Source organism: Zosterops lateralis (assembly GCF_965231275.1).
Source record: "Zosterops lateralis genome assembly, chromosome: 7".
In the NCBI taxonomy this organism is placed as follows: Eukaryota; Metazoa; Chordata; class Aves; order Passeriformes; family Zosteropidae; genus Zosterops; species Zosterops lateralis.
This window is the reverse complement of record NC_139767.1, coordinates 31,393,349-31,408,687: the sequence shown is the minus strand read 5'-3', so window position 1 is coordinate 31,408,687 and position 15,339 is coordinate 31,393,349. Positions and strand designations below refer to the sequence as shown.

General features: G+C 42.2%; 1 protein-coding gene across 1 annotated transcript; it reads left to right on the top strand.

Annotated features, from left to right (window-relative positions):
* Positions 1–422: 422 nt before the first annotated feature.
* On the top strand, positions 423–15,220 carry LYPD1 (LY6/PLAUR domain containing 1; the record flags this gene model as incomplete). The annotated part of the gene is made up of 3 exons (XM_083865503.1): positions 423–474; positions 1,418–1,555; positions 14,967–15,220. The coding sequence occupies 3 exons, from the start codon at positions 423–425 to the stop codon at positions 15,200–15,202; spliced, it is 426 nt and encodes a 141-aa protein (XP_083721629.1). The 3' UTR covers positions 15,203–15,220.
* Between the last annotated feature and the right edge of the window lie 119 nt (positions 15,221–15,339).

Below are 15,339 nucleotides of genomic sequence, written 5' to 3'. Positions count from 1 at the left end.
CCGGCGGGCAGAGGGGTCGCGGAGCCGGAGCCGGAGCGGGCGGTGCGGGGGCTCCCCGCCCTCGCTGAAGTTGGCGCGTCCCCGAGGCGGGCGCGCCCGGCGAGGTGCGGGGCGGCTGTGGGGGATCCCCGCCCCGCTCCGCTCCGCTCCGCCGGCATCACATGGTGCTGGGGGAGGGGGGAGCCGCCCCCCAGCTCTCGCTTCTCCTACAGTTTCTTCCAGTCTCAGCGCTCAACTCCGGCGAGGCTGGAGCGCGGCGCGGGGCTGGGCAGGGCGGGCTCCGCCGCCTCTCCCGGGGCGCCGCTCCGGAGGCAGCGGGGGCGGCGGGGAAGCGGCACAAGAGCGCGGCGCCTCCGCTGCATCTCTGCTTCTGATGCCCCTTCGCGACTGCACGCCAGCCCGGCGGCCGCGGCTCCGGGAGGATGCGGCTCTTCCTCCTCGCTGCAACTTTCTGGGGATTGTGCCTGGCGCCAGGTAAGGGCTCCGCGGCCAGCCCGGCGCTGGGAGCCTCCATCCCCTCGCAGCCCCTCGACGGAGCTGCTGCTGCCGGGCGCTGAAAGGAGCGGGGCGGCGGAGCCCCCGTCCTGCCGAGCCCCCGGCGGTGTCCCCAGCGCTGGCCGCCCGCGGGGCGAGGCGCAGCATCCGCTGCCTCTCCGCGGATGCCCCGCTCCTCGGCGGGCAGGGGGTCTGTGCCAGCGGCGCTCCCAGCGGAGGGCGAACACGGGCCGGGGGTCCCGGGAGGGGCTCGGGAAAGCCGCTGGTGAACCCCACGGAGCGCCTCGTTTGCATGATAAAAGCGCCTGGCGAGGGACGCTCCGCCGCTTTAATTGTGCATGGCAAAATAGTAATTAAATCATTTGTAATTAATTAGTAGCTGAGTAAACCCGTCGGCTCAGATAAGAGCCGGAGCGGGTCTGTGAGCCGGGTTTGCTCTCTGCAGGGAGCGGGCGGCTTTCAGCCCCGGGCGGGCGATGGGCAGCGCTGCGGGGCTGTGCCGGGGCTGTACCGGTGTCGGTACCGGTGTCGGGGCTGGTACCGGTGCCCGTCGCCTCCTGGCGGCCGCGTCTCCATCGCCGGAGCGGCCGCCCCGCGCCCCCGGAAAGGAGCATCAGCACAGCCCGCAAATACAAATACTTTGTATTTGTCAGAGAGATACTTTGGCTGAGCATCTTGGAACAGCCAAATGCGAAGAGGGAAAGATAAGGAAGATTTCTGGCACGTGTTGGTTGTTTGGTTTTCTTCAGTGTTTGGTTTTTTAATACTATTGCTGTTATTTCTTTAAGGGCAGGTTAGATGGGGCTTTGAGCAAGCCGGTTGAGCAGGTGGTTCCTACCCATGGCTTGGAGTGAGATGATCTGTAAGGTCCTTTCCCAAAGAAAGCGTTCTGTGATTTTGAACAAATCTCTGTCTGTTCCAGGTTGGGGTTTGCAGATACAGTGCTACCAGTGTGAGGAGTTCCAGCTAAATAATGACTGCTCCTCTCCGGAGTTCATCGTGAACTGTACAGTGAACGTTCAAGATATGTGTCAGAAAGAAGTGATGGAGAAAAGTTTTGGTAAGAATTTAATATTTATTCTTCTGTTTGTCTGGTTTAGGTAGCATTTGTTGCTTTTGGCTCCACCCATTCATGGTGTTCAGCTGCAGGGAAATCTCATGTCCCTACCTGAAGGGACTGGATTCAATGTCTTATACTTCTGAGTGGCTTTGCAACTCGATGAAGTTAAACGTTTTCCTTTAAAACTGGTGTAAAAACTGAAGGATGCAAGCCAAATGTTGATAAAGCTGGTTAATGCACAGCCTTATGGGTCTCTGATATAGTTTCCCAGCATTGGGAAATTAATAACAACAAGTTAGTTTAATCTCATTACAGTTAATTACATGGGCTTTTCCCCCAAGAGATAGGAGAGCATTAAATTAGTAATTCCCTCCTTTCTTTTATTTACTCAAGCAATTTATATACTCTGAAGGTTCATCTTAAGGGAAGGAAAGTGTAGTGAACTTTGTTTTCATCCATTAAAGAAACCACCAAGCAAAAGGGAGAAAGAGTTTTTTAAGAAAAGGGCTGGGGGGGAATTTAGAGGGGGAAGAGAAGAGCACAAATGGATTTGTCATACCAGTTTTTAAGATTTTTTCCCCCTTACTGCAATTAATAATGAAGTTAACAGATTAGGACAGGAATGTGTCCAGAAGGAAATCAGCTGTGATTCTGCACCTTGCCTCTATTGTCTCTTGAGCTGTGTTATAAATGGCTGGGTTTTGTTCAGCATCGTGGAAGGCATTTGAGATTTAGAGAGAACTGTCAGGTCTTACAGCACTGTGCTGCTCTGTAGCTTTCTGTGTGAGCAGAAAACAGGAACTCTGCTGGGGACTCTGGGCAGGGTGGGAGGCAGGAAGGGAGCTGGAGCTCATGGAGCTGCTCAGGCAGCTGAGAGAGTGTCAGGCACTGGAATGGACAAGGGCAGCCCCAGCCTGTGCCAGGCCTGGGGAGCAGAGGGCACCTTGGGGCTTCAGAACCCTGATTTAAGGGGATGCTGATCTCTGGGACTGCCCGTCTCCCAGCTTTGGTGTTTTGCTGTTAATGCAGATCAAGCCGTAGCCTGTCCTTTCCCAGCAAGTCCTCCAGCAGGATGCCTCTGTACCCAGCAAACATGTGCAGTCATCCATCCTGAGCAGCAGCAAGGGTGCTTGGGCTTGGCAAACTCCTCTTCCAAGTGCTGGTCAATCAGCTGGCCCCACTGTGCTGGTAATTTCAGGTCACTGTGTAATCAGTCCTGGATAAATAATAATAATTGTTGTTACGCATCAAAAGTAGCTGAACTGCTGACATTCCTGGGTAACACCATCCACATCATCCACAGTGACTACTGCTGGGAAATACTTAAAACCTGTCCAGTGTAGGGAAAAAAAAACCTGGTTTTAAGCTGTTTGAAGCAAGATTAATCCCTCTTAAGTTATTTTTTTACTGGAGTATTTTATTTCAAGTTTACTTGAAAAAGGTGGTGAGGATGTGAGATAGTTACAGCTTGCAAGGTACTTCTAAAATCTTGAGTATTTCCTAAATGACTGCTTGAAGGCTTTGCTATCTCCACACCACAGCTTCTGTAGTACTTTTCATGAGGTTAGAAAGGATGTTGTGGTGATTTGGAGGGCCCTAGATGTGGTAGTAGACACAGATAAAAAAAAGTCAGATTTGAACTCTTTTCATTGATGCATAACTTGCCATTACTCCTGTGAGGAAATGGTTTGCAATACAGTAAATAAGCAGCTCTTAAACTTCTTGGTGGGTTTTTTCTGTGCAATTTTATGTTTTTTTCTGAGCAGACTGTTGGATTTTTCCTTTAGGAGGCTACTAGCATGCTGTGCATAGCAGGTGACACTGTTCTATTACATTGACTTCTATAAATGCATTTCTTATTAATTTTAAATTTAGAGATTGCAAATTTCAGCCAGTTAATAAATTAGAATTTTAACCTATTTCAAATTGAATGAAATTTACATTGCAGGCTTAGTTTCTGTTACCCTCAGTCAATTTTAGAGAGGGTTGGTTGTAAAACAGAGATGATTCAGTTCATCATCCTTTATTGGTTTTATTCCTAATTGATATTTAAATGTGTGCAATATAAATGCCTTACTCTCCCAAGTTTTATTTAATAATTCATTCTACTTCTACCAGTATATTTCATAACCTGATTCTTTTGGTTGTTGCTTATTACTGAAAGCTGAAACGTTTCAAGTATTGATTTTAATTTATAATAGACTTGAGTTTGAGCTTTTAACCCAGAATATGAAAGATGCAAATTTGCATTTATTTGACAGCCCAATCTCATAATTAGAGTTTTTTCCTCTTGACTAAATACAGCCAAAGGAGTGCAATTTTTGCAGATTAACCCATTTTTGTCATTAATAAAACATAGCTGTGCTAGTGAGCAAAGTGCTGCAAGTTCTCTCAAGCCTCATTGTGAAGTTAAGCGCGGCATTTTGAGGCGAAGCCCGTGATGTGAGTGGTCCCCATCCCACTGAGGGAGCCACCCTTCCTCTGCAGGAGGCATCACTCAGTGTGATTTGCTCCCAGGGGGTTTCTAGCTCAGGTTTTGTGTTGTGCCTGCAGTGCAGTGCCCCAGCATGAGGCCAGGGACTCTTTTCCATGGGTGTTTGTTGGTGTTCAGGGAGTTGTGCCATGGCAGCTCCGTGGCTCAGCCTCGTTCCTGGGTTAAACTCCACAGGATGGCAAATTACATCCCTGTGCTGTTCTTCCCCTTTATCTTGCAAAAAGTTCCTTATGCCTCATCACAGTTAAACAACTCGTCCTCAGTTTCTCTAAAATCAGTGCTTCAGATGTCACTGGGTTCTCTCAGAACATTTTCTCAGCTCCAGGTGAGAAATAACAGCAGCTCAGGCATGTTCCTAACCCAGGGCTCAAAAAGTGCCTGTTCCTGTGGCAGCCTCTGATGTGAGCAGCTAAGAAAGCAGGTGTTAGTGACTTTTATTTTGAATTAAATCATCAAGCATCTGATCTCAGCTGTTTGTTGTATCAGGTAGACATTTGCTCCTTTGGACAACTTAAAGTGAATTGAGAATTGAGCAGAAAATGGTAAAATATTTTTGTGTCTTAAGGCTGAGTTGTATTTAAAAATTTTGCCAGAAGTTTAATGATTGTTAGCATGCTGTTCCAGTGGGAGATACAGGACAAGACAGTATTTTCCCTGTGATAAAGAACCTTACAAATTAATTTTTTAATGAAATCTCAAAAAAAAAAAAAAAAAAAAAACACCACAAAAAACCAAAAAAAAACAAGGAAGAAGCCTTCTTTTAGAGGGAGGAGTGATGAGAATGGAAAGTGACACTCAAGACTACCAAGAAATTTTTTATCCCATGCAAATTAATGTAAAGGATAAGTTTCTAGTGCATTTTTCAACTGTATAATCAGGTGTTTGAAAACTGTGTAAATTCAATGTTTGACAAAGGATCAAAGTTCTTACCATAATTCTACTTGCAGATACTTTGTGGAAATACCCGTGGTGGATTCCCTGCCTCTCTCTTTCCAGTCTATGGACTTTTAAATTAGAAATGTCAGTGCTCCTTCATTTTTAGAATATATGTAGCAACAAAGAAATCTCACTGTATATTGTGTATATTGGGATCAAGTGAAACATCTTGGTGATTTATAGATGGGTATATAATGTGTATATGCTGATATATATATCACAGAAAACATACTGGTAATGATAGTCTTGCCTTTTACTGAGGGGAAGAGTTATCTGAGCATGAAGGCTGATCTAAAACCTACTTGAGGCAAAATGAAACTTGCAATGTGAATACATCAGAGAGGGATAAAGCAGGAAGGATGAGACAGTCAGACCAGAGAGGTAGCCAGTCTCATTTTCTTGTAGCTCTCTCCAAGTAAACCTGCCCACGTGCATGTTTTAAGCAGTACACCGTCTGTTCTAATGTAGTTGTGAACATACTTTTACTAACTTTTGCAAGGAAAAACAAAATGATCCACAGTAGCAATGCCAATACTTTAAAATATCAAGGATTTTTTTTCTTTTTGCAAGCAAATTGGGAAACAATCCAGTTATTGTATTAATCTGCAATAAGAAATTTTGTTTGGTAGGTTGGTTTACAATGGTCCTTTTTATGTATTTAATTAGTCTATAACTCTGCAGTGTAGTTATAGCAATTGCTGTGATTGTATACTTAAAAGTAGTGCATGGAAACACCATGAGCAAGATCAGCATCTCAGTGTTGATTTAGAACTTTATCTATTTCTTGGAACTCTTTCCAGTATTGGTTTTCCCATCATTTGTTTGATCAGTGGTTGTGCTGTAGGATGAGTTGGGCTGTGGTAAATTCTTTACCTGTGATTATTCCTTGGTTTTGCCATGATTGAGTTGCTCATGTGTGCCAGTCAAGGATTACAGAACCACAAACTTTTTTTCTGTGTTTGTGTATAGAATCCATTAGTACTGATATTAATTGCATATTTATATCAAGGGAAAATTATGCTCTGGTGTACTTTTATTGACAAAGTGATTAGAACAGCAAACAAAGTTTAATGTTGCCAGAATTACTGCAGGCATTAAAGCTTTATAGGAAGTTGTTGCATCCCCAGTATCCATTCAGAAACAGTAAGAAACATCCACTAAACTGGTGGTGGATTTTTATTTTTTTTTTTCCTCTACACTTTTTTGGTCAAAGGATATCAACATAACTCAACAGAATTTGTTGGAGTTGGGGTTGTTTTTTTTTTTTTTTTTTTTTTTTTTTTTTTTTTGTTTTTTTTTGTTTTTTTTTGTTTTGTTTTTGTGGTTTTTTTGTTGTTGTTTGCTTTTTAATGAAAGCAAAGCACTATATAATAAATATTGACAATTTTAAAAGACAAATAAAATTTTTGCATGGGACAGTTTGTACCTATAAAATCACATATTGTGCTACCAGGTCCCAAATGAAATGAAGACATAACATCATTATTGGAAATGCAGTTCACTTTTGATATTGAATAAAAGACTTGCAATGGATGTTGTTAATTGCCCTGTATGCTGAAAACCTGGATCCGTGGATACATTACCATTCAGAAACACTTTTTCTCAAATGTCAAAGCCATTTCCTTACTTGTAAATTTTTTCCAATCTTTGGGTTTCTCAGAAAACTTCCAGCTGCTTATGGGATGAACTGACCTGAGTGTGTCAGCTAAGGAGAAATTATGAGAGTGTGCAGCAGTTGCTGTTCTGACTGCCTTTCAATAAAGAAAAGCAGCAGTGAAGTTAACAGTTCAAGCAGTTTATGACTTGAAAGTCATGACAAAGATCCAAGTGCAGAAGTGATGAAGGCTGCATTATTTTAAGGAAGATGGGGTATGTGGTCCAGCGAATTTCATTTTTCACAGGACATGGACAATAGCTTTTTATGTTATTTTATTTCTCGGGCTAGTATGAAAGATATACAAATGAATTTTGTGATGATACAGTGCCCACAGCCTCATGTCTCTTAAACCTCCTCTAAGAGTTTCCTATTGCATTTCACACACAAATGAGTTTGTGTTTCCAAACCTTCTTGAAGCCTGACCCTGTCACTCGTCTTAGCTCCCAGTGACCTTATCAAAACATTGGCACACAAGCAAGCTTTAATTGCTCCAAACTGTTCTCACTTCCGTTTTTCCATCATAGCCTGTTTTTTTTGGAAAACTTGACAAAACTGCATTTTACCAACTTACCAGTAAGTCTTTGAATCTGGAAAAAGCCATCTAAAACCCAGGAAAATCCTACTCTTAAGCTGGACAGGCTGTAAAACCCTGAGCGTGAAAATAGCTGAAGATTTAAGAGCAGAATGAGTTTCCAAAGTTCTGGCATGGAAGTGCCAACATCTGAGCCATTCCAGTGAAATTGGTAAGGACATTAGTTAGGGATGTAGCAAGACTATTCACCTGTAAAATTACTTATGTGACTTTTTGCAAGGGTGTAGAATTTTAGCATTTGTAAAGGCAAAAGGGCTGTGGCTTCCCTTTGTCTCAGCACATAAGAATTGTCAAGAAAAATGCTCATATAGAATTCTGAAAATTGAGTTCAAGTTCACCTCTGCTTCTACAAGATCAAGTATATTTAGGTCTTGATGGCAAAGGATATTTAGATCTTGATACCTCTGTATCAGGTAAGAGGAGAGGGTGGAAGGCTGTGAGCCAGATCTGTTGGGAAGATTGTGTTGTGCTTGACTGTAAGTCCACGTTAGTGGGCAGAGAAACAAATAAGAACAGTAGGAAACAAAAATAATTACTAGATATGCAGGTGAAAGCTGAGCTTTGACCTCTCATTTGTAGCCTCCTGTGGCTTAAAAAAAAGATTTGATAACAGCACCATTAGCACTTGTACTTCACTTTTCCAGCCTATGCATTTTTAAGCATTTTAATGCCATTCTTCAGCTTTGCAAGCAGTGACAAAGAGTTTTTTGTGATGGATTTGTTGTTAACAACACCGTTTTGAGTCACATTTCCAGCACCAGAATTAGAAGGCACAACTTACAAAAAGATATCAGGGTAATCTAAACCCTTGTCCTCTGCCAGTCGACAATTGTCCAGTTTTCTCCTGAGCTGACTTAATTTCTGCAAGGTGTCATGTCAGGGTCAGAAGGAGAGTGAGGAGGCCAGGCTTTCATTGTCAAAAGCTTCCTGTTAGCTTCTGAAGAAACGTGCAACTTTTTAAAAGTGCCAAATGTATGGAGGATTTGTGATGAAATTAGGTTTTCATACAAAACCATGATGACAATATGCCAAGTGAACCAGGTGGGGTTTGGTGGAGGGTGTTTTATTTTTATTTTGAGGGGGGGGTGAGCAGAGTGGCTTGGGTTTGTTTTATTTTTAATAGAATTATATACTCTGTAAGAACCTAAAGGCATGGATGTGCTTTTATCTCATCTATAGAATGCATCAAAGGGAGGACCAGGATGAAATAGCTGCAGTCCTAAAACACAAGATTAAAAATCAGGAAGTGTGTGCATAGCTTTGCAATGGATTTCAAGTCACATACATTTAGTGCCTTGGGGGTTTTTTTGGTCTGGAAAACACGGATCATGGTGGCTCACAGTATTTAAGTAGCTGTTTACAAGGTGATTAGAAAATTTTGTGAAAAAAATTCTGGCAAGGTACAAATTATTTAAACCATTTGTCTCATCAGCTTTCTCTCTGGAGTTCACAAGGATAAGAAGAGTTAGTGTGAAGTGAAATAGTTACAAGACAGGGTTGGATATGATTATATTTTACACTTGCTTAAATTGTTTGAGGTTTTGGGGAGGGTTTTTCATAGCAATGAATTTACAGCCATAGCTGAAAGGCTGTGTGTTGAGGAAGCTTAATTCCTACTTTAAGCCACTAAAAACATTATCCGACTAAAAGTGCAATTGTTTGGGGAAGCACAACATCGGAAGAATGATTGCTCTTCAATATTCAGTCACCTTCTGTGATATTTAGGACCTTATTAGATAAAATATTTATAATCACTCTCTAGAAAACAGCAATTCACAATAGGACCTCTGGAGTCTGTCACTGTTTGATGTATGTGAACAGGTACTAGCTGAGAAACCAATTATTATCATAGCAAAACCACTGAAGCCATAAAAAGATGGGTGTAAAACCTAATACGGAAATTAAAAAATATAATTTGCAAACCTATTTGTGTATAGTCTGAACCCAATTTTTTTGAGCATTACTGATTCAATAAAATGCAGAAATGCATTTATGTTTTATGTTCCTTAGAAAGTGATGTTTGCATGTTTACGTGTTATTCTTGCACTGGTATAAATTCTCATTTTATTGCTTGGCAGACATGAGAAAAGAGCTTTTTTTAGTCCAACCGGGTGCTGAATTTTGCTTGAGTGAAGAGTAAGCTAGTGACAGTTCAGGACAAAAAATAAAGAATGAAATATATGAATGAAAACAAGTGTGGCTAGGCAGAGCACACATCAAGTCTATGCACAATGAGAGGGAAATTTTGCAGATTCACCAAGAGCAGCAACTTGAAAGTTTTGGTGAAATAAGACAGTTGGAACTCTGCAGGATATTAAAATAAAGGAATATTGGTACCTAAGCACAGTCCTCAACTTGTCTTTATGAGCAATGATGTTAAGAGAGCACCCAAAGCACCCAAACAGATCCTGTGCAATTTGTGCCAATGCAAGAGCCAGGACACCTTTGGGAGGACTTCTCCTGAGTTCTGTGTGCTGCACTCTGAATTATCCACTGTTGGCCAATTTCCCACCTTCTGCTGAGAAGAGATGGGCAAGATTTAAACACCCAATCTTAAAAGAGTTGAGTGGAGGGTCTGTGAAAATTTTAAGTGTAACACTCGATCTACCTGCTGGCTTTCTCAGCTACTTACTTTAAGGTACAAAACTTTCCTTCAGCTCTTTTTTTTTTTTTTTTTTTTGCTTCCAGCACCTGGTGCAGTCTTGAAAAGGCTCAAGGATGCCTCAGTGCTGGGCCCCAGTTGGACACAGACTTCTTTCTGAGCTCCACAAGGTTTATGTGGCAGGTTTGCTCAGAGCTCGTGCAGGGGATTTTGCTAAAGCACTGTTTGTGGAAGGAGCTGCACAAGACTGACTTCATAAGTGCCTGTGGAATTGGCACTTATATACACAATGGTGTAGAAAAAGCTTTCTTTAAAAACGTGGAGTGTCAGTCTCAGCCCAAAAGATCAGAGAACATCTGGCTTGGAAAGCTCAGCGTTGGGCAAAGTGACACTGTCCACTTGACTGAGGCAAACTTAGGGAGGAGGGTTTTGTGGCCATGAGGTCTTGGGGTGAAGGACATGGCTGTGGTTTCCTGCTGAGCTGTGCCATTGCAGAAAACAGTTTCAGAGCAGCTGGGCCACAGGAGTGGGAAGGTGACTTTTTTTGGAAACCAGGTCACTGATCTCAGAGGTGATACCCTGGTAGCCTGTTTTGGCTTCAGAGAGCCTCTGTGCATTTTGCTGAAGGACACTCCTGAGAGTACAGGTGCAAAGTGAAGTTGCACAGTGCTTAGATTGTGGTTGCTCTTAAAAGTTGGAGAGTCATGCTTACACAGCATCTTTTTTGTCTGCACCTCCTACGACAGAAGGTGTCGAATCAGAGGTGTCTAATAAGATCCTTTTCAATCAGTAAGAGACAAACCTTGGATCTCCTGGTGCCTTCTGCATAAACACAGCCAGAGAAGTAGGTGTGATGTCACCTTTTTTGGTTGTCCTAGTAACAAGTTAAGCTGTTATTCGGGAGAAATGCACTGGGCTGTGCAGACAGGGTAGGGGAAAGAATACTCACTTTTGGATTTGAATAAATTATTGCTTGAATTGTTTGTTGCAATCAAGACTGAATGCACCTGCATGTGGCCAAAACAATGCCAGGGTGCAGATGCACAGGACTAGACTGGATCCAGCTGAGAAAATAAATATTGCAAGCAGGAACTATAGAAAAGCCTTAAGATTTAGACATATCCCTTCATTGCAAGGAATAAAGCAGAAATAGTAGTTTGGGCCTTGACACTGTCTAAATATGTGATGACTTGTGAGGCAGAGAGGAGTGTAATCACGGGCAAGTTGCTTAGTCTGGAAATAAACTTTCAATGCCAAATTTAAGCCCAAATCTGCTTTAAAAAAATCCCTGAAAACAAACATTGCTATTGTAGGTATGTGTGACAGGAGAGAGTGGGGGATATTAGCACATTATCACACAGCTGTTCTGGTTCTCTGTACTCCCCTCTTTTCTTGAAAGTTCTCAATTTGCCTCCCACAAACCTTAAAGCCAAAATAAAAGAAAGTCTGTTTCAGATTTTTAAACTAAATCAGGAAAATCTGTTTTAGCAGTAGGTCCTTCAAAGTAAAACATTCTTATAGTACCTAAGCTGTTGTTGAGGGTCTGCTGAATCGCTGAAAAAGGACAAATTACTCTGTGTTCATCCATCAAGTAATTGGGTAATAAATATACTAATTGAATAGTCATAAATACACTAATTGATCACTAGTGTCAATTGTTGAGGGTGGGTAGCTGGGAGTGACCCAATCCCAGTAAAAGCAGAGTGTAAAAAGTGAATTCTCCTTCTTTAGCCAGTGACTCAGAACAATCTGAGGTAGAAGTAAAGCTTCCAGAAAGGTTTGCAATTATTTTTCTGGGTGATATGTTAATGAATGCATCAAGCTGATTGCTCAGGCAAGAATACCCAGTAATTAGCAGTTATGTCTGTGGTATGAGTCTTATGAGGCAGATAACCATTTTGAAGAACTGTCTGCAGTTCAGCCTGCTGGTGGCAAATGATTCAGGGAGATCTTGGGGATCGTTTTGGAACTGGCTCAGCAAAGCTGCAAAGGAGGAATTTGAGGAGAGACCTCTGGATATAACCCAGACAGGAGGTTATGCTGTCCTGGCTGAACTCAGGGGGTGAGCTGAAGTTACTGGGGCCCATTAAACCTGTTTGCTGGAGTGAGGAGATGGTGTCCCTGCCATCAGATCATGGAAGTCAGTTGTACTAATGTATTTTCTACCAGAATTATGATAAGAAGAAGGTTTAAGAGTAAGTGAAGTCACAGCACAAGTGTTTTAAAAATGTTATTCCCTCTTTTCCCACCAACTTGTGTGCCTGTTTGCATTGTGTCTTCCTGTCAAGATACTGCAGAACCAGGGAGAGAGCACAGCCTTTCTATGCTGATCAAGCTTGCTTCATACCTGATGCTTTGTCAAAAGCACTTAGTGTGATAGCAGCTGGTTTGTGAGATCAAGAGAATCTATCAGTACTTAGAGGAAAAAAAATCTTGGATGTGAAGGGCATGTTGTTAGCAAAAGAGCTGTTGAAATCCTGATGGAAATGCTGAGTTTCTTATGTAAAAAATCTTTCTAAAATTTTGATTACTAGAAAAGGGAATAAACAATCTTTTGGGTGTGAAATTTCCTATTGTAAGGCATTTACTGAAGAGCCACTGGAGAAGCGTTACAAGGGGATTTTGCTACTAGTCAGATTATTCTCCCTATTTGGGTGTGAACATGGTCCATCTGTTCGTGAAACTTTGAGTAGTCAAATTTCAGTCTGTGCAGGAATACTGTAAAGGAGCTCAGGATTGTTCTGTGGGATTGATTCTGGAGAGCAGATCTGTTGTAAACACGTGGAGTTAAGCTGCAGGACTTTGATTTTTTTGCAGGAGAGGTATCCTGGAGTTGCCTGGTGAAAACCATGCCTCAGAGGGCATCTTCTAATTGTTCACAACAGTGAACAATTCTAGTCTCCTAATCTATGGGAGAAGTGCAAAGTGTGATATTGCAGGGACCCAAATTAATAAATCACTAGTTTAAGTGTGAATAGAGCTTTGCAGGAAACCTGTGAAAAGGAAATGGCAGGAAGAGAGTGATCTATAAAATGATGGGAATAGGAAATCTGCCAGGGTCAAAAGTCTTTTTTACAGGCTTGGTCTTTGAGGGGAAAGTCAAATTCACTGCTGTTCATATAGAACCCTGAGGAATGGCTGAGTTTGGTGGGTGTTTGTTGCTCAGGAAAATAATCTGATGGGGAGATGTGAGATTAGGGAATAGAGAGCAGTCATTGTGCCTGGTTTAATTGAATTACAGGAGTCTTTTCTCAAGAGGGAAGGGGAAGGAAAAAACCATTTATTGTAGCCATGGGAAGGGTCATGTCTGCCTCTGTTCTGGGAGGACTGCAGGAGGAACATGGACAAAGCACCAGGTCTTTTTGGGGAACATCAACTGAGACTTTGGTATTGTAAAGCTGATCAGTAGCAGCAGCACTGAGGCTCCTTGACAGCAGTTGCTTGTCAGCAGAGACAGAACTCCCTTCTTTTTGCAAACTGTAGTAATAAAGATTGCATTGCTTGATCTGTGTGCTTTTGCTGTTAAAGGGAGAACAGCCCACAGCTCCTCTTCCTGCTTGAGAAAAGGCTCTACCTGCTGTGTTGATTGATCGAAGCTCACTGGAGACAGGGGAAGATTTAACACTCACTTGAGGGCTTCTCTTCATAAGTTTAACGAGATAGATAGCCTGAAAACATGTTTCAGAGTTGAGATTTGCAGAGGGAGAACACAAAACAAGGAAAGCCCTGCATTGTTGGGATGGCAGTGTTGTGACAGTATAAAAGAATTGCTTTAATTAAAAGTCTCTGAAGACAGGAAATCCTTCTTTCTGAGCACAGCCCAAACAAAGGGTGTTCTGCTGCTACTCGCAGCTCTCAGAGGTGCAGTGGCTGATGCCAAATTACAGAGGTTTCTCCTGGACCAGGGAGGTGCTGTAGTGGTTATTAAGTCCCTGGGGAATGAACAGGTATCTGCAGGCACTGTACATCCAGTACCTGCGGGTCATATTCCCACTTTGCTCCCTCCAAAAAAAGTCTCAATCACTGCATTTAAAGACATTTTGGGACCATGCCACAGGATACCAAGGCACCATTTTCCAAAGGAATCCTGTTCCCTTGCTTTTCAGGAGGAAAAAAATTAAAGCTTTTTGAAAATCCCATATTCAAAAGGAATAGTGATTTTATCATCCTTAGAAATATCCCTACCTCTTTTTGTAACTACAAGCAGGCAAGCCTCCATTATCTATTTCTATTATGGGCATGTTTTTCTAAGACACAATTTCTACTGTATCACTTGCAGGAAGATTTTGGAGTAATGAGGTGGGGAAGTGCCATAACCATTTTCCAGTGTGACAGAAGAAAATACAACTGTGTGTTTTAAAGCTTTTATAAACCATATTAAAAAACCAGCTAAAAAATACAGGCATCAGGATGTACTTTTTTCAGTTAAAAACAATCTGAGAAATTATAAATTAGCTTATTAATTAAAATTACCTGAAATTACATTAAAAAAGAGAAGACTTTCAACTCAAGAAAGACACTTCTATAGAAATGGAAATTTTTGTTATTGAGGGTATTAAACTTCAAAGACAAGCAAGAACTGAGATTACCTGGAAAAGTACTTCTAGTTCTTCTTCAAAAAAAAATTAAAAGGGGAGGGAGGAGGATGAAAGTTTTGCTGATAATCATCCTCTTTTTTCTCTTGGTTACTTGTCTGTGTGTGGCAAAGAAACCAGAAAAGGAAAAAAAATTCTCAAAAGACAAATTAAGAGCACAGAAAGCTGTAATTACATAGGCACCTTAACTCAGACATGTTCAGCAATAGAAACAAAACTAATTTTCTCACTAATTGCATTTGAGTTATAGCTATTCAAACAGTTTATTCTGAAAGATGAAGAATTCCAGTTATAAAATGCATCATTTGATATACATTATGCAAATTAAGTCTGTAATATTTTTTTGGTTCCAACCAGAATCGAACTATGGGGAAATCCCGAGCAGAGCGACCGTGGCGCTCCTGCAGCGCAGGGTTCTGGTCCTGAGGTGTCTGCCCTAAGCACCAGCAATGCTTTGGGCATGTAAACTGGGGTTTGCAGCTGTGTTTGAGCATGGATCCTGCTGTGAAGTGTAACCCCTGTTTCTGTGCCACAGGGATCATGTACCGCAAGTCCTGTGCCTCCTCGGCAGCGTGTCTGATCGCCTCCGCCGGCTACCAGTCCTTCTGCTCCCCTGGCAAGGTCAACTCCGTCTGCATCAGCTGCTGCAACACTCCCCTCTGCAATGGACCCCGGCCCAAGAGGAGGGGGAACTCTGCCGTGGTGCCCAAGGCACATGTGATGACCACTCTTCTGCTGCTTAAATTCGCTCTGTTGTTTTTGTACTGCTAAACTTCAAGCAGGTTGTTTTTGGGGTTTGTTTTTTTGTTTGTTGTTTTTTTTTTTTCCTGACGCAATTTGTCCTGCATCTTTATTTCTTCAAAGACGCTGCAATTATTTTCTGTTTGTTTCCAAATCCCTGTCAACAG